We start from the raw sequence: 19558 nt of genomic DNA, 5'->3' as shown, positions 1-19558 counted from the left end.
TGCCTGATAAGTTATTTGTTAATGTTCTGCTAGCTTGTCATAAGGAAGGACTCATTATGCAGTTTTACTTAAACTTTAACAAAAATTCAAAGACCATTCTAAATAAATCTAATTATGCACTGTGAAAAGCTGTATTGAATACTTCAGAAGAACAACACAAGAAAATTAATTTCACTCTGCTGGATTCTGTGTACCTAGAGTCTCAGATTGCAATGTCACAGATGTTTCTAGCTCAAGCAGGATCATTGTGAGGCTAAGTGAGTACAGGTGGTACCCTGACTGCCTCTTCCCCTTGCTAGTAACTTTGCCTATTAACTTGGGAGTGTGAAATAATTTAAATAGTATGGCCTACACGAACTAATGAAGATCAGTGATTAAGTAGAATGGTTAGCTCTAAATAGTAGCAATGATTCCCAAGAAAATGACTTTTTGATCCCAGGTATGGCTATGATATACAATCTAGAAAAGTTCATTTGGTTCAGTCTACTTTTGTCTTAAACTATTAATAGCATGAACAATAAATATGTATTGTTTAGCCCCCCACCCCCACCCCCCAAAAAAGTCTAAGCAACAAGAACAGTCAGGCTAACTCAGGAAAGCTGAAGAACAGCAAGCCAAAGTAGAAAGTAGAAATAATGTGGCCAAAAGACATAGGCAAGACACAAGGACAAGGGAACCCCTCTTGTCCTAAAAGTGCTACACACACTGAGGAAATGACCTCTTCTTCACCATGCCCACCTGTGAGCTCTTATAAGATACATGCTATTTCCTCTGGCCCCCAAGCTCCTTAGAACAGGAACCAGTCCACATTTAGTTTAGAACGAGGTCCAAATCCACCAGAAGTTTTCTAAATGTGGCATAGTTACTCAAGGTACTTGAACCAGGAGCATCTCTCTTCCTTCAGATTCTCAAGTTCCAGGTCTTCTGGCAAGCCATAGGTGAAAACAGGAGAAAAACGCTCGCTGGTAAATGAGACTTGCCATCACCCACAAACTCCAGCCCCTCACAAGTGACCCTGTAGGCCCAGAGGTACTCTATTACTCTGCAAGGGCCAGATAAATAAGATGAATGAATGAGGCTGCACAGAGTGACAATAAGGAGTGGTGGGGAGGGTGGAGAACTGAAGAGTGCGTGCCCTACCTACTGAGCTATAACAAATTGTAGTTAGTCCAGAGGGCAGGTCTGATAATGCCTGAATTTTTTTTTTTTTTTTAAAGATGACCGGTAATGGACCGGCCCCTTGGCTCACTCAAGAGAGTGCGGCGCTGGGAGCGCTGAGGCTGCGGGTTTGGATCCTATATAGGGATGGCCGATTCGCTCACTGGCTGAGCATGGTGCAGACCACACCACACTGAGGGTTGTGATACCCTTACCAGTCAAAAAAAAAACAGATGACCGGTAAGGGGATCTTAACCCTTGACTTGGTGTTGTCAGCACCACGCTCTCCCAAGTGAGCTAACCAGGCATCCCTATATAGGGATCCAAACCCATGGCCTTGGTGTTATCAGCACCACATTCTCCAAAGTGAGCCACAGGCTGGCCCTAGATAGGATGAGTTTTCAAAAGAAGTCAGAAATTGGATTTCTAAATATCTGAAATCTCTTTCTTCCTCTCTTTGCATGTTAAGATTAGGATTTATTGCCCCAGAATCCTTGAACAATTTTATCAAAAGACCATTTCTAGGTAGTAATTTTCTGCAGTAAATCGCACAGCAAGAATTTATCTGTGGACACTTGGTAGAGATAAATGAGTGTACAGGAAAGAGGAGCATCACAAATTTTTTTCTCTTTTTGATTTTATTTATTTTTTCCTCTACTGTCACCTATTACGGGCAGTAAAGAAAAACTACTCACAGTACTTCAGACACCAGTGTGTGGGTTTTCCACACCAAGCAATTCTCCAGTCTCTGGACAGACACCAACCAAATGTCATCATTTAATTCAATTTTGACACTACCTACCTAGAAGTAGTGCAGACCCCACAGGTTAAGGGCTTAATCCCGCAAGACTACCCCCACGTCAGACACTAGTTGTAAGTAGTAGGCTCCCATGTTACCCACATTTCTGTCTGACTTGACTACAAATTGGGGGTTCCTACAAGACTGATTTCAGGTTTGATAATTTTCTGTAAGAGCTCACAGAACTCACGGGCCAGCCCGTGGCTCACTTGGGAGAGTGCAGTGATGATAACAGTAAGGCCATGGGTTTGGATCCCATATAGGGATGGCTGGTTAGCTCACTGGGTGAGCGTGGTGCTGACAACACCAAGTCAAGGGTTAAGATCCCCTTACCGGTCATCTTTAAAAAAAAAAAAAAAAAAAAAAATCACAGAACTCAGAACTTTACTATTACCAGTTTATTATAAAGGACATCATAGGGCCGGCCCGTGGCTCACTCGGGAGAGTGCGGTGCTGATAACACCAAGACCACGGGTTCGGATCCCATATACGGATGGCCGGTTCGCTCACTGGCTGAGTGTGGTGCTGACAACACCAAATCAAGGGTTAAGATCCCCTTACCGGTCATCTTTAGAAAAAATAAAAATAAAAAAAAGTAAAGGACGTCATAAAGGATACAAATGAACAGCCAGATGAAGAGGTACTTAGGACACGTTCCAGAAGGATCTTAAGTGCAGGAGCTTTTGCCCCTGTGGAGCTGGGGTGTACCACAAGCACATGGATGCATTTACCACCACAGAAGCTCTCTGAACCCCATTGCTTAGGATTTTTATGGAGGTTCCATTATGTACCCATGATTAAATCGCTGATCATTGGTGAATAACTCTATCTCCAGTGCATCTCCCCTTCCTAGTCAGGGGTTGGGGCTGAAAGTTCCAGCCCTTTAAGCACATGGTTGGTTCATCTGGAAACCAGCCCCCATCCTGAAGCTACTTAGGGGCCCACCCAGAGTCACCTTATAAGTAGGTGTGGTTGAAAGGGGATTATGAATAACAAGAGATCCTTCTCTCACTATTCATCACTTGGGAAATTCCAAGGATTTTAGAAGTGCTAATGCCAGGAACTGGGGACAAAGACCAAATATATTTCTTATTATACTGCAGGAAGAAATCCACTTATTGTGATTTACATAAGATTTTTTTTTAAACCTACTTGCTGTGTTTTTTGTTCAGGGTGTTAGATAAGATAATATGAAATGAAAAACCTGGCAAAATGTAAGCTATAGAAATCTATGAACACAGACATAAAGACTGGAAGATGTAAAGAATATCCATGTTTTTCTCCCATGTAGCTGCATCTCTTTCTGAAGTGTCTTTTAAAAATTGTGGTAAAATACACATAACATAAAATTTACCATTTTGACCATCTTAAAGTTTCTGGTTTAGTGACATTTAGTATATTCACACTGTTGTGCAATCGTCACCACTATCTAGCTTCAGAACTTTTTCATCACCCCAAAAGGTCACCCCATACTCATTAAGCAGTCACTCTTCATTCCCCCCACCTCCAACCCCTTGGCAACCACTAATCTGTTTTTTGTCTTTATGGATTTTCCTGTTCTAGATATTTCATGTTAATGAGAGCATAGAAAACATCTTTTGTGACTGGCTTCTTTCACTTAGTGTAATGTTTTCTAGGTTATTCTGTGTTGTAGCATGTATCAGTACATTCCTCTTCATGACCTGATAACATTCCATTTATTTATTTATTTATCCATATATCATTTGCTGGCTCGTCCAGAGCAACTTCCAGTCCTGCAAGCTTCATTCAAGTGTTCTATACAGATGTACCATTTTTTATCTTTTATACCATATTTTTACTGTAACTTTTCTATGATTATATATGTTTAGATACACAGATACCATTATGCTACAATTTCCTATGGTATTCAGTACAGTAACATGCTGTACGGGTTTGTTGCCTAGGAGCGATAGGCTATGCCATCTAGGCTTGTGTAAGTACACTCTGATGTTCATACAATGATGAAATTGCCTTAATGACACATTACTGTATTTGTGTCTTTGGATCTAATGAGAGTCTCTTGTAGACAGCATTTAGTTGGACCATTTAAAAAAATCCATTCTTCTGGGACTTCCAGTCAAGATAGCGGAATTGACAGTTCCCAGCGTCAACTCTCTCCCACAAATCAACCAATTTACAGCTATAAAAATGTAACAACAGCCAAGCTGGGGCCGCTAGAGCTCAGGGTAAGAGGAGGAGAGACCTACAGAGTTCATGATGGCGGGAGAAACCACAATGAGAGAAAGAAAAAACTGCTCTGAGCATTTTGGGCCACTGATTTAAGGCTCGAGCTGATGAGCGCATGGAGCAGGAGCTGGCAGAAGCTGCAGCTGTGCCCTTCAGATGGCATTACTTGGAGGTAGCAGCGGAGAAGAGGGTCTTAGCGGCCCCCAGGACAGCAAGACCACTAATAGGGTTCCCGTGGACCTACACAGGAGCAAGGAGCAAGAACAGCTGAAAAAAGGGAGCCATTCAGAGGCTGGTGAGTCATCGCAAGGGACCGGCGCATGGGAAGTGTTTGGAGCACAGGTGGTGGGGGAGACAAGCCCACTGGGAGAACACTGAGACACAGCGAGGACAGCTGATCCGTCCCCCAATCAGTGCAGGACCACTCAGAGGAGACTGGTCGGGAATGCAGAATTGCATGGGGTGCAGTTTGATGAAAAAACTCAAGCCCAGATCAGAGTTTCTACACAACACAGACCCACCAGGTCTCTGGAGAGCCGGAAGTACCTATAAGATCATTAAACCCTGAGCTTCACAAAAAGCCTTCCCTAGGGAAACAGCAGCAAAGCAGCAATTTAACTCAACCACATAGCTCAAGTACTGGTTCCCATAGGAAGTTCCCTGCTGTTAGAAGTCAGCAAAGGACAAAAAACTAGTTCCGGCCCGGGCATACGACCAGCACCTTGGGGCCTGCCTGGGAACCAGAGCCTTGGGGCTAGGGACTGGACCCCACTCCACATCCAGGCAAACCATGCCAGCACCTTGGGGCCTGCCCAGCCACCCAAAGCATGGAGCTGGGGACTGGACCCCCCTCCCACAACCAGGCATGCCATACCAGCACCTCGGGGCATGCCTGGGGACTCGGCATGGGGAGAGGGACCGGACCCCCCTCCAACAACCAGGCATGCCACGCCAGCACCTCAGGGCCCACCTGGTGACCCAGGGCATGGAGAAGGGGACCAGATCCCCGTCCCACAACCAGGCACACTGTGCCAGCACCTCAGGGCCCACCTGGTGACCCGGGGCATGGAGAAGGAGACCAGATCCCCCTCCCACAACCAGGCACACCATGTCATCACCTTGGGGCCTGCCTATGGACCTGAGGCATGGAGAAGGGGACTGGACCCTCCTCCCCAAACCAGGCATGCCATGCTAGTTTCTTGGGGCCTGCCTGCCCAGGGACCTGAGACATGGAGAAAGGTACCAGACTCCACTACCACAACCAGGCACACCACGCCAGTGCCTCAGGGCCCACCTGGTGACCCAAGGCATGGAGGAGGGGACCGTACCCCCCTCCCACATCCAGGCACACAGTGCCAGTGCCTGAGTGCCCATCTGGGGACCAGAGGCATAGAGAAGAGGACCAGACACACCCCACAGCCAGGCATACTGCCAGCGCCAAGAAACATGCCAAAAACATCACCTCCATGTGGGTGGCCCACCACAGCCACCACAATAACCATGGCTGCTATGAAAGCAGCTAGACACCACAACCACCACGCAGATGGTCCGCCAGCCACTGGAGTGCATTGACACAAGAGTAACCAGCAGAGATAAAGAAAAGAAGAGGATGTCTCTCTCCACAAAGCCCATTTCAGAGTGACAGAAGAAGCATCTGCTCTACGATAATATTGGGGGACCTGAAAACTTACCTCTCAGCATTGGACTGATCATCTAGGGAACAGATTAATAGAGTAACCATTATTCTTTCAGAAGGATAGAAGAAATTTAGGGTAATTAGAGGGGGAAGGGGAGAGACTGGACAAGGGGCATAAAGAATAATTACGATTTGTAACAATATATATGCTAGTGATTGATCAACATATCTCAATGTTCAACCCCAAAAATATGTATAATCGATTTTGATTCAATAAAATAAATAAAGAAAGAAATAAAAATCCATTCTTCTAATCTTTGTTTTTTGACTGGAGTGTCAGTCACTTCCATCTAGAGTTATTACTGGCGGGCCGGCACGTGGCTCACTCGGGAGAGTGCGGTGCTGATAACACCAAGGCCGCGGGTTTGGATCCTATATAGAGATGGCCGGTTAGATCACTTTGGGAGAGCGTGGTGCTGACAACACCAAGTCAAGGGGTACACTTACCGGTCATCTTTAAAAAAAAAAAAAAAAAAAAAAATCTTATCTGGCATTATCAGACATAGATGAGACAATGAGGAGCCTCTGCACTGGAGACCCCTGTCCCCTCACAAAGGCGCTTCTTTTCTGAACTGGAGCCCTGGGCCTAGAAGGGCCAGGATTAAAGTCTTTCTCTTTCAGTCTAGATCAGCATGCTCTGTCCCTGCAGTGCAGGGCACCCTCCTGCCCCAGCCTGTCACACTGGACGGGCCCTCGGAGAACGTGTGGGCCTTCCCTGTCCAGGTCAGGAGAGGAAATGGAAGATCAGAAGAAAACATGGCTGTGTAGGGCACCAGCAGGTCAGAGGAGACTCTGGTGAGAGGCCCAAGCAGGGCTGGGCTGGGAGGTCTTGGGCTGGTGGGAGCAGGACTCCAGTGTTATCAGCACAGCCTCATGGGGCTGCAGGTTCTGAGGAGACTTCTGCACCCTCTCTGTCCTCTCTGCCCTTCAAGTCTCTACTCCCCCACTTTTGTCTGTTATCCTCTGGCCAGACAAGGAACTGAGGACATCCTTCCACTTACACATTCCATTCAGATAAACTCCCAGCCTTCTCCTCTGGAGCTCCCCAGCCTGGGGGGGAGGGGGAGGTTCCGTGCAGCCCCTTCCCCTAGCTCTCAGGCCAGGATACACACTACAGACCAGGAGGTCCTCAGCACATCCAGACCTTTCAGGGCTCCCAGGGGTCTGAGCCAGCTCTGCGGGGCCCGGAGTCCTCTGCCTGCCCTCTGGCCTCCGCAGACTGACCCTCCCTCCTGCTCCAACTTGATCTCCCACTGCGCAGGCTGACGTGTGGCCCCACCCCCTACCGGCCACTGACATCCCACCCTCTCAGCCCTGGCCCAGCGTCCAGGAAGCCTTCAAGCCCCGCGAGACTGCAGTGCAGCGCACCACGGCAAGGGGCTGTCCTGCTGTCGATCCCCGCTGCCACTCCGCAGCGCACGTGCTCCCGGCCTCGGGCCCGCGGCTGCTGTCTCGGGGCCTGGGGTCTGGCCTCAGTGCGGCAGCGGGCAGGGATGCTGCGGGCCCTGCGCTGTGGGCAGGGCAGCCACAAGGAGTCCTTTTGTTCCCGCCTTTGCCCTGCTGCCCTCTGGCGGCCGGCGGGCGAGCCGCAGGGACGAGGCGGGAAGAAAAGCGCAGGAGGCGGGCCTTCGGCCCCTCGTCCACGCGAGGGCTCGTCCGCTGCTCCGATCCCGAGGAGTGGTCCCTCCTCACCTGCCCAGACCCAGAGTCTTGGGGCAGCCGGGGCTGGGAGCTGGGTGGAAAAACCTTCCATGGACCCGCCGGGGGTGGAGGAGAGGGGTGAGGCGGGTAGGGGGCGGAGATGATTTCTGAGACGCGGAGGTCTGGAGGGGCCCCTGAGCTAGCAGAGCAGAGCGGGGCCCCCGTGCCCTGCTGGCCAGAGTCGGAAGGACGCTCAGAACGGTCAGTCCCGCCATTGCAAGCTTTTCTTAAAAGCAGCATGACTTTTTGTAGGGACGCCCACATAAGTAGAGCTGCCGTAGGGGGTGTGGGGGAGGGGGAAGTTGCCAGCGGCCCCTGAGAGTGATCGGGCCGGGGCTTTGCTTAAAGGTCCCTCGGAGGTAAGAGGTGGATCCGGGACAGAAATCGGAATGCAGGAGTTGGAATCCAAGTGTCGCAGGCAGGGTCGGGAAGTGAGGTGTGAGGCGGGGGATGGGACGGCCACCATGCTCTCGTGGGAAGGGGCCTTGGGAAGGAATGGCGGGGTGGAGGCTCCCCGTAATAGGGAGGGAGGAAGGAAGCGGCAGCAGGTGAACAGTGAGGAGGGGCCCGGCCGAGCACGGTCCCTTCCACCTGAGGGCTCTTCCCCTCCCCACACTGAGCTCAGCTCAACTGCTGCCTCCCACCTGCCGGCTTCCCCAGTCCCCTTAGTCAGCACTGGGTCCCTGCCCTCTGCTTCTCACCTCGGTCTAATCCTTGTCACACTCTGCCCTCTCTACCTGGAGCGGCTGGTGTCCCGACCCGGTAGACCGTACGCTCGTGGTGGGGAGGTGGGAGCCCATCGGGTCAGACAGTCACAGAACCTTGCTGAGAAATACGCTTCCATTCAGTGGATGACAGCGAATCAGTAAGGGAGGAAGGGTTCTGTGCCTGTGGAAATACGTTTTACACATTTTCATCACCAGCAAGCGTCCGGGTGAATCCCCCGGGGTCACTACGCTCAAAGAGAAGTCCCGGGTTGGGGGACGCTAGTGAATGAACCCCACCATCAACTGAACTGGGCCAGGAACGTCCAGGAAATTAGAACTGGGTTGCTCCCCAATTTCCCTCTAGAGGGCGCGACAGCTAAAGACCTGGAGGCTGATGTTTGAGGTCCTGCCCAGGTGACCCAAACTCTGGCTTCGGTGTTGGCCAGAGCCTCTGGGAAGGGGCATCTGCAACTGACTGGCTCTTTCAGGGGAGCAATGATAAAATCATCAGCTAAACCGCATGGAGTTTGCTGGATGAAGAGGAAGAAGGAAATTTTGTTGGGACTTCCAGGGCCCCTAACTCAAGACCCTATGTCTGGTCTTGTTTATTTTTTCCTTGTGATGAAATAACATGAAATTTACCATTTTAACTATCTTAAAATGTACAATTCAGTGGCATTATACATTCACAATGTTGAGCAACCATCACTACTTTCTAGTTTCAGAACTTTTTCACCACCCCAAGGAACCCCATGCCCATTAAGCAAGCAGCCACACCCTACTCCCCTGCCCCGATCCTCTGGCAATCTCTAATATTCTTTCCCTATGGATTGGCTTTTTCTGAATATTTCATGTAAATAGAATCATACAATATGTGGACTTTTGTCCCTGGCTTCTTTCATTTAGCCTAATATTTTCAAGATTCAACCATGTTGTACCATGTATCAGTACTTCTTTTCTTTTTATGGCTGACTAATATCCCATTTTATGATATACCACGTTTTGTTTACCAATTCATCTGTTGATGGACATGGGTTGTTTCCACCTTTCAGCTATTGTGAATAATGCTGCTATGAATATTGCTGTACAAGAATCTGTCTGAGACACTGTTTTCAATTCTTTTGGGTCTATAACTAGGAGTGGAATTGCTGGGTCATGTGGTAACTATAGTTAACTCTTTGAGGAACTGCGAAACTGTTTTCCACAGTGGCTGCCCCATGTTGCATTCCTATCAGCAATGTATGAGGGTTCCAATTTCTCCATATTCTTGCCAACATTTGTTATTTTTTGTGGTTTTGGTTGTTGTTGTTATTGCCATGCTAGTGAGTGTGAAGTGATATCTAGTTGCAGTTTTCATTTGCATTTTCCTAATGACTAGTGATGTCGAGCGTATTTTCTTTTAACTGGTCTCCCAGTCTCCAGTCTTGCCTCCTCCCCACTCTTTCCATCGAAAATCAGGCTGAGTTCTCCTTCCAGAACACAAGTATGATCATGTCTTCCCCAGCTGTCTTAGTCTGTTTCTTTTGCTTACAACAAAATACAGGGAACTGAGTGATTTATAAAGAAAACAAAAGGACAGTTTTGCTTACAGTTTCTGAGGCTGGGAAGTCCAAAGTCCAGGGAACACATCTGGTGAGAGCCTTGGTGGTGGTGACAGTGACAGCAGAGTATCACACTGTGAAAATGGTGGAGCAGAGAGAGACACTAACCTCATCATTCTCTCTCCTTTTAAAGCCCTCCAAACCACGCCCCTGACAACCATTTTTAATCCATTCATGACTGCACGGTCCTACAACCTAATCACCTCTTCAAGGCTCCACCTTTTAATTACCATAATAGGATTTCCCACCCTCAGCAGTTACAGTGGGGTTTGAGTTTTAGGGGGACATTCAACCAAGGCACCAGCTTAGAAACCCTCAGTGCCTCCCAACTCTCCCTAGAAAAGAATACACACTCCTGCCCTCCCTACCCCCACAAAACACACCCTCCGTTCATCGGCCCCTAGAAGATTCTCCCAATTGCTAAAATATACTTCTCCAAACCTTTGCCCCTTCTGTCCTCTCTGCCTAGAACATTCTCCTGTGCTCTCTTCCACCCCACTCCCCCCACTAACTCCTCCCGTCCTTCATGCCTCAGAGCTCACCTACGCCCCAGGACCTTTCACTTCTGGGTTATGTGCCCTTCTCTGTGCTCCCACAGCTCCCCTCCCCCATCATGTCACTTTCCGTTGAGATTTGCAATCACCAGTTCAAGGGTCAGTTTCCCTCAAAAGACTGAAATCCACAAGGGTCATGGCCAGATCTGTAGGCTCAGTCCCGAATCGTCAGGGTCCAGCACAGTAGGGCTTAATAGAGCTTGCTGGCTGACCACCTATGGAAAGGTGGTGGGTGGGTGGGAGATGTGATTAATTACTATCATGAGCCCAGTTTGCTTTCTCTGCCAGGAAGCAGCTCCACCCTGGGTCAGACAGTTTCCATCAAGGGGGTCCCACCTGTTGCCCACATGAACCCGAATTTCAACCATGGCATGGCCTGAGCTCAAGCTGGGTCCCTCCATCTGCAGACATGGCCAAGGGACAACAGGACATCCCATCTCTCTTCATCTAGTTATTTTTAAATCTCCCAGATGCTTTTAATGCCTCTGAGTTTGAGAACCACTGCTCTCCTTGACTCTTGCACCCCTCAGGCTGCCCTCATTTTTTCTTTTGTTCAAATGTCTCAGTTGAGTACTCTACACCCCTGTGTCCCTCCAACACACACACACACACACACACACACACACACACACACACACACACACACACACACACACACACACACACACACACACACACACACGTCCATGTCTTCTCAGCATCTGACGATTCAATTCTTAGCAATCTAGTGTCTGGCCCAAGAATGCACAGAAGCCACCTGACCAGGTTGCTGAAGCCACATGGCCCCTGTTCCTCCTTCTTCATCTCCCTGCAGCCTGGTAGAGGGCCATGTGGGGTTGTGCAGGCCTGGGATCAAACCCCAACTCTAGCATTTCCTTGCTGTGTGACCTTGAGCAAGTTACTTAAACTCTCTGTACCTCAGTTTCCTTAGATGTGAACTTCTCTCCTGGGGCAGCTATGAGAGTGGGCTGTGATAATTCAGATAATGCATGCCCGGTGCCCAACAATGCACCATATTATGGACAAGACCCCACACTCCTTCTAGAAATCCTCTTTTCCAGGGGCTGCACTTGCTGACCCCAGGAGTCCTCCCACCAGCCTCTCTCACTTCTCTTTTTCTCTCCTGAGGCTCCTAAGAATTTCTGATCCTTAATGAGCATTTATGTGAAATCTGGCATCATCAAAGCCCTTCATCTGGGTCCAGCTTTAGGAAGGATGTAATCTTAGCTCCATTTTACAGATGAGGAAACTGAGGCACAGACTCCTAACCCATCAAAGCTCATGCTGCTTAGAAGTGGCAGGCCTGGGCTCTCACCACCGTTCATAACGCCTCCCCTGAGAGGCTTCCGTCCTGGGTCCTCTGTTTTTTCTGTAACCCTTTCTAGAAATTGCCAAGGTCCTAAATTTCATAGACATAAGGAAAACAAAGGAGTGTGTAACTTCATGATATTGGGATCAGCATACATTTCCCAAAGAAGACTGCAAAAGAATTAACTTTAAAAGAAAAGATAAACTGGATAGAATTAAAATTAAAAACTTCTGTTCATCTAAAGACACCTTTAAGGGGCCAGCCCGTGGCTCACTCAGGAGAGTGTGGTGCTGATAACACCAAGGCTGTGGGTTCGGATCCCATAGAGGGATGGCCGGTTGCTCACTGGGTGAGCATGGTGCTGACAACACCAAGTCAAGGGTTAAGATCCCCTTACCGGTCATCTTAAAAAAAATAATAAATAAAATAAATAAATAAAAGAAACCATTAATTGTTCAAAGGCAAGCCACAGATTGGTAGAAGGCATTTGTCACACGTATCTGAGAAGGGATTCATATTCAGAATATATAGAGAACACCTATGATTCTATAAGGCTCTCTCATAAGCACATTTGAAATAAGTCATATAGACTTGGATTTGCATCCTAGCACTGCTGCCCATTTAGTGACATCTTGGACAAGTATCTGTAAGACTCTGACCCCCCCAAATTAATTCTTATATTTCCAAATTGGGATAAAATCCATGCCCTGTATGAGTTTCCTGTGAGAACCAAAAAAGAGACAATTCACCAAAAATGGATCATGTGTCAGGATGGGGATTTATGTGCATATCAAGACCCCTCTACCCTTCCCAAATTGTAGCTCCTCAGGGACTTGGGCCTGGCCTTAGCCTGATCTCTGGCCCTGGCACTCAGCACAGGCTACGCTCAGAGTGCGCAGAGGCACATACCTGCTACGGGAGTGGGCAGGGAACAGCATTCCTGGATGAGGGAAGAGCGTGAGCAAAGCATGAGGGTAGAATGTGCAGTTAAGTACTTCGGGAGTCAGGTTTGGCAGGAACCTAGGGTATAGGCAGGAACCTGGGGTACAGGAGGAATCTGGGGTGCAGGCAGGAACCTGGGGTGCAGGCAGGGGTTGGGGGTGGATCTTAAATACCAGGCTGAGTCTGGGGATTATCTTGAAGGTGGTAGGCAGCCACAAAAGTTCTGGGAACAAGGGATGTCTAAGTGAGGGGGACGAGAGGAGGGAGAGACAGAGAGCTTTGGAGATTGGAGGTTGGGGTTGGTAAAAGATTTCTCTCTAAGTATAAGTAGCAGCCATCTCAGGACTTCTGCTTCAAAAGAAGGAAGCCAATGAATGAGAAAGGAACCAGAGGAGAGGAGAGTGGATTCAGTGGGGAGGAGGCAGCCAGGGGCAGGAGGCAAATGTTGGGGGTAGCGGGAGCAGAGCAGGAGAGGCGTCCAGCTTCAACACCCCTTCCCCTCCTTCCAGAAAGAGACCACCAGACCAGGGTCCACGGCGCTTCTCAAACCTGGTTCCCAGACCTGCAGCCGCAGGGCATCCACAGCCACAGGGCTGTCACCACCACCAGGAGCTTGTCAGAAATACAAGGTCTCAGGCTCCTCCCTAGACCCCTGAATTAGGATTTCTGGGGGGTGGGCCCAGCCCTCAGTTTAAACAAAAGCCCTCAGGGGATTGATGTGCGCTCAAATTTAAGACCTGCTGGATGAGACAGCCATGGGAAAGAAAGGCTTCCCTGGCCCTCGCCTTCAGAGACGCTGGTAGAAGACGACAGGCCCAACCAGGCAAGTCCAGCCCAGAGCAGGGGCAGAAAAGGCAAGTGGCCCCACCTCCCTCCCATAATCACCCGTCATTGGCTTCAGCCTGAAAAGGGGATTCACCCGCAATGGGAATTTGACTGGGCTCTGGGCAGTGGCTTCACCCAACTCTCCATCTTCGCCCCAACACAGGCTCTTGTGGGGCGGCTCAGATCCAATCCAAAGACTTACCCCTTCAAAAGTTCTCTCTCTGTCTCGCCACCTGCCATGAACTTGGTGGATCCTCATCTTATCCCCTATCCAAGGACTCAAGTGTTAATTGGAAATGGCAGCTCAGCTTTGGTTGTGGCCACACCTGGGTGATTGACGAGCCATTCAGGGCCCGGATGTCTGCCCGGGGTTTGGACCCAGGGCTTGATTACCCAGTAGGCTAATGTTTAAAAATAGCAGCACTGCAGGCGAGGGGCAGTGCCTGGTGTGGAAGGGAGGGCCCAGGGCTGGGGGAGGGGGCGGGGCCTAGCTGGGCCTTAGTCTCCTGACTTCCCATTTCTAGGGTGTGACTTTCTGCCTGCAGAGGTGAGTTTCCTGTCTGGGGGACTTGTGTGTGCTCATCTTGCTGGCGGTGTGAGCCCCTAGCACAGCATTTTGTGGTCAGGCTTTGGGAAGAGTTGTCTGGTATGGGGAGGGGTCTCTGTATTCTCAGCTGTGGGAAAGAGAAGAGAGGAGAATCAGTGATGTTGACTCTTCCTTCTGCTTTTCCTAGGAACCCTTGTCTTACTCTAAGGGTAAAATTTTGGTTAATGTGAAGTCTGAAGTCCTGGTTAAAAAGCTGCATGGCCTTGAAGCTTTACCCAACACCCAAAAATGGGGCCCCAGGCAGCGGGTCCACCACCCTTTGCTGGGCTCACCACTCCAGGCTGGGGGTGTCTGTGTTCCATGCTTTCTTCCCAGTTAAGGGAGGCCTGATACGTGTCAGCGAGAATGTGTTAAATTATTTAAACAACTAATCAAGAACCATGAGAATTATCATTTGGGGGAAGATGAGAAGGAAAGGACTTGGCTGAGAAAGAGGCTCCAGGTCCAACAATTTTAAACCTAGTTCAAATATCCACAAATATGCAAAAATTATACCAAGTGATTTATGCAGTGACAGATCTCCCTCCCATTCTTCTATTTGCCAGTTTCCACCCCAAAAGGCAAACACTCTTCCTAATTTCTTATATGTACACAAGATATACAATACCAAGATAAACTCTAATTTCCATCTTTCTTTTATACAAAAGTTGCCTATTTTGTACATTGTTCTGGACCTTGAATTTGCCCCCCACTCACTAATATACCTTGAAATTTTCCATATCAATGCAAGTGTCCTTGTTATTTCTAACAGCTGCATACTATTCCATTTTGTGGATATTCTGTAACTTATATCACAGTCTCCTATGGCCATCTGGGTTTTGTTCAATCAGCCACTGTCACAAACGATGCTGTAATGCTCCAGCTTGTATATATATGTAAGAGTGTATAATATTTTGCATATATCCAAGTGCACCTATAAGATAAATTCTCTAAACTGAAGTGCCAGGTCAAAGGGTAACTGCATTGGTAATTTTGGTGGAAGGTAGGAAAGGAGACTGTTTAGAGCCAAACAGAACAGTGTTTGAACCACTTCTCTGTGCTTTCTAGATGTTTGATCATGGACTTGATGCTCATGGGCTCTGAGCTTCAGTTTTTAAAATCAATAAAATGTGGCCCACACAGTTGTGAGGCTGAAGTGAGATCAGTACATAAAGCATTTAGTTCAGGACCAAATACACAGCAAGAGCAATGCAACTGTCCCCTGCGTCTTCCCAAGGGCAGGCAGCCTGGGCTCTCCCTGGTGTCTGCTGGAGCTTTTGGTGAGAGAGGGAGGGTGTTTGGGAGCCAAGAACTGAGCCTGGCTGTCAAGCCATTGTTCTAATTAGAAGATCCCCTCTGTATCCCCACCCACTGTTTTCCTCTTGACATGCTCTGTTAAAAGAACCCTGTGTCTGCCTAGGGCCTTTCGAGAGCTAGCTGTTGGACAGAATGTAATAGAAACTTCCTGAAGGAAGACACTAGATCTGCCTTAAATCCTCGTAACTCTGGTCCCTGGCACTGTTTACAAATAAGTGCACTATCTTCCATTTATGAAGTACTTGCCACTAGCCTGGCACAATGCTGGGTATTCTACACACATGAATCCATTCAGTTCTCAGAATTGTCACATAGGGTAGGAAATATTAATCACCTCCAAGCCAAGCTCTTCATTACACAGCCTTGCCCCAGCCAAATGGAACATCTTACATTTGCATGGCCTCTTGGATTTCCTCCATGCTGTCCCTTCTAGGGGGCAGAGACCCTGTGCTGTGTGTGGAGTTTCCTGCTACCTTATACTTTATTTGCAATGGGGATGAGAACTCATTTGAAATTAAGGGTGAGTTTGATTTTATAGGACCAGAAATACAGTCCGTATTCATAAAAGGGAAAACATAGCAACTGGTACTAGCAGCTCAAAATGTCTGTGTGAAACTTTCACTCTTAGCGCCATCCCTGCCAACATTTAGTATAAAAAGTCAGTTGGCAGCCAGTCTTTTGAATCCTCTCACCAAAGTAGACGTTCTCTGACCCTTCTAAATGGGTCCCGGACAGCACGTGCATATCTTCCCCTGTTCTCTTCATGCTACAGGGGATCGGGATGAACTGGGAACCCAGGATCTGTTTGGCAGGTCTAGTTTTCAAGCCCTAGAAGCAGGTGGCTGAGGCACTTTGACCTAAGAACATGAGTAGAGAGGAGGAAGAGGCCTCCTTCAGTGTACTCAGGATTTAGGATGAACCAGAAGAGAGGAGGAATGTGCCAGAAAGCTCTGGTATTTCTTCTCCGCACAAGCAGCAAGTGCAGCACTGGCCGAGCAGTCCGTGTGGAGCACCCCAGCAGCCCCCAGGTTCCCCGGGGCAGCCAGGCTCTGTCTACCAGGAGCTGAGCAGCATGACCCAGCAGCAGTGCCACAGATCCCAGCTCCAGGCCACTTGGCTCCCAGAAATGGGACCAGGAGAAGGCGAGGCCAGTGCCAGGTAGGTCTCTTTCGAACAAGACCTGGGCAGTCCTGGAGAGAAGGGTCCTTGCACGAAGCTTGCATTTCACGTTCAGTCTCCTCCCTGTCTCCCCTGAATTTGTCACAGCTTCCTGCCAGGGCCCAAGTCTGGTAAGTACTGGCTGTGACGGAGTGGGCAGGGAGGGGTGGCAGTCCAAGCTGGGCCCCAGAAGGGGGAATAAGAGCCAGGCCTGGTGTCGAGAGAGCAGCCTTGTCCCTGAAGCGGCAACTCTGCCGCTGCCAGACACCATCTCTCTGCGAGCAGTGGGCATTGCTATTTCCTTGCAGGCCAGCCTTGCTCTTTGTCCCCACCAAGGGAAGATGTCCAGTCATTCCTCAGAGCAATTGTAAGTGTCTTGTTTATTTTTTAAACACCCGAGATCCTTTCTCTCCCATCTGTCGGCACACCTTCCCCCACAGGTGGTGGGTGTCCTGGGGCTTCTGATTCTTTTGAATGAAGCTGTCCCCCTTCTCCCACCATCCTGATGGGTAGGGCCTTTAGCTTACAGTGTCAGTTCTTTAAGAGATATGACCTAGGGGACCTGGAGCCAGGCCCTGCTGCTGGATGGATGGAGGGTTAGGAATTTGGTTGGAGGATGGGTGAATTGTCCCTGTGGGTGATGGTAGGTCAGGGCCAGGCCCCCTTCACTGCTAGCCGCCATCTCCTCTCCCCAGCCTCCTGTTCCAGATGAAGTGGTTGTCAGGCACAGGACGCCACATATTTCCTGGAAGGTCGGCACACTCCGCCATGGAAAGAAAGTCTCTGCTGTTGCCATCAGCCACTCGCCCCATCACGTGTACACCTGTGGCTCCGGCTACATCAGGGTGTGGGACGAGCATGCGCTGCGTGCCTGGGACGAGGCCCCTCAGGCCCAGCTGAACTTTCAGGTGAGGGGTATTCAAGTCAGGCTTGGGGAACCCACACAGGGCTGCTGTCACGAGACTCCAAGTCAGTGCTGCGAGGTGACACGAGAGTGTGAACCATTCCTACAGAACCGTCAGGACTGTGTCCTCACCTGCAAGCTGTTCCCCGATGAGCAGAGCCTGATCACAGGGGGTGTGTCCCAGAGCCTGACCCTTTGGGACCTGGCACCCACGCCCCAAGTCAGGGCACAGCTGGCCTCCACCGGCCACATGTGCTACTCCCTGGCTGTCTCCTCCGACGCCCATATCTGCTTGGCTTGTTTCAAAGGATTTGTTGAGATTTGGGATTTGCACAACCAAATCTTGATCAGGTATGACCTGTCTCCAGAGTCACTCACGTGTACCTGGGGGAGGGCTTGCCAGTGAGACCTCAGTTTCCCCTCTTTGCAGTAGGGCCAAGTGAGACAGTGTGGAGAGTATTTCTGGGGTACTCACAGGGACTTCCTGGCCCTGCAAGTTCTGGGGGGCCCAAACTAGTCTGTGAACCTCCAAGTTGTTTTTTTTACCAGGAAGCACCAAGTCCCCCCATATGGGTCCCGATGTGTTGACATCACAGGCAATACGTTCTGGACGGGAGGTGAAGACAACATCCTGTATTCTTGGGACCTGAGGAGCTACCAGAGTTTGCAGCACTATGACTTGCAGTTCAAGGTGCCTGAATGGCACCAGTGGGCTGAGGGCCACCCCCAGTGGCGATGTGGATGCAGGCAGGGGTCCGGGTTTGAAGAGGTGGGCACAGATGATGGTGTTGGCAACTCTCAGTGTTGACCCCAGACCTTCCAAACAGATCCTCAGCATTACCCATGACCCCACGGAGGAGTGGATATTAGTGGGCCTGAGAACTAGTGATATCATGATCCTGCACACGCGTTGGAATGAAAAGTATAAGGCTGTCATACAAAAGTACATCCACCACCACAACCTCAAATTTGCCTCCTGTGGTGAGTGAGAAGCCAAGTGACACCTCTGGAGTCCTGTTCTGATCTCACTTTCCTACCTTCTTTCTTTCCTCACCATCCTTTCCTCTTCTGGCTCCCTCTGCAATGGTAGTAGCTTCCTAAACAGAATGACAGCCTGAAGACACAGGCAGACAGAAGAGGCATGAAGCCTCATCTATTGTCTTTTTGTTGACTGATAATCACCGTGGTCCTGTGTGTGGTAGGAGGGTGGGGGCAGGTGAGGTAATGGCTTGGGTTGTGTGTCTGATTTTCACAGGCAGGGAAACTGAGGCAGAGAAAGAGAGTTGCCCTTTTCCTCGTGTAGTCTGGAACAGTGCTTGGACTAGAATGCAGGCTCCATCTCTGGCCTCTCCATTTGTTCTTTCTTTCTCCAGGGAGCTATTTTGTGGCCACACTGGACGAGTTGATCTGTTGCTACGAGGCACCTTCTCAGCACAGGTTGTTTCAGGTATCGGAAGGAGGGATGTGCAGACCCAGGCACTCAGAGCTTATAGCCCCAGAGGGGCGGCCCTCTCTGGGATCTGATCCCAGTTGGTCAGATCCCAGAGAGTGCTGGAAAGTACCTCTGAGATGGCATCCAGGGCTATTTTATACAGTGGAGGGGAGTCAGGGCGTAAGTTCCTATGAATTCATGGGCTCACCTAAAGCTCTGAGGTCTGGCCCTGTCTCCATCCAGGCTGAGTCTTAGGTCTACATTAAACAAAGCACTCCTAAATGAAGACTTCATGTCTGGATCAAGCCTTGGCCCTATATCTGGCCCCTCTTTTGGCCCCTCTTTCCCTCTAGGTAGAGGAGTCTTCAAAAATCCTGTGTTGTGATGTGTCTTCCGACGACCAGTATCTGATCACAGGCTCCAAGAACAGTGCCACAGTTTACCAGCTCTTGTACTGAAGGTCACGTGCCGTGGTCCTGCCTGGGAAGACCCAAAGAAGGCTGGCGTAACTGAGAGGACAGCCTCAAGGTGCTGGCAACTTCAGCACCTGCTGTCCCCTCCACCTTAGCCTCGGGTGGTCATCTGTCCCCTACGTACCCTAAGCTTCACCCCCAGGTTTTTACTATATAGCTTGGGGCTTTTTCCTTTTTTATTTTTTTAC

The 19558-nt window shown here is 49.5% G+C and overlaps 1 protein-coding gene across 1 annotated transcript; it reads left to right on the top strand.

Annotated features, from left to right (window-relative positions):
* Window positions 1-16268: 16268 nt before the first annotated feature.
* TLE7 (TLE family member 7) lies at window positions 16269-19355 on the top strand. The gene is given in 9 exon segments (XM_063109255.1): window positions 16269-16561; window positions 16670-16692; window positions 16870-16928; window positions 17257-17469; window positions 17575-17816; window positions 18015-18156; window positions 18293-18446; window positions 18839-18912; window positions 19251-19355. Coding segments are annotated over 9 exon segments (1305 nt in total).
* Window positions 19356-19558: the final 203 nt, after the last annotated feature.

Source organism: Cynocephalus volans, chromosome 10, assembly GCF_027409185.1.
Source record: "Cynocephalus volans isolate mCynVol1 chromosome 10, mCynVol1.pri, whole genome shotgun sequence".
In the NCBI taxonomy this organism is placed as follows: domain Eukaryota; kingdom Metazoa; phylum Chordata; class Mammalia; order Dermoptera; family Cynocephalidae; genus Cynocephalus; species Cynocephalus volans.
The sequence above is the reverse complement of the archived record's forward strand: the minus strand, read 5'-3'. Positions and strand labels throughout refer to the sequence as shown.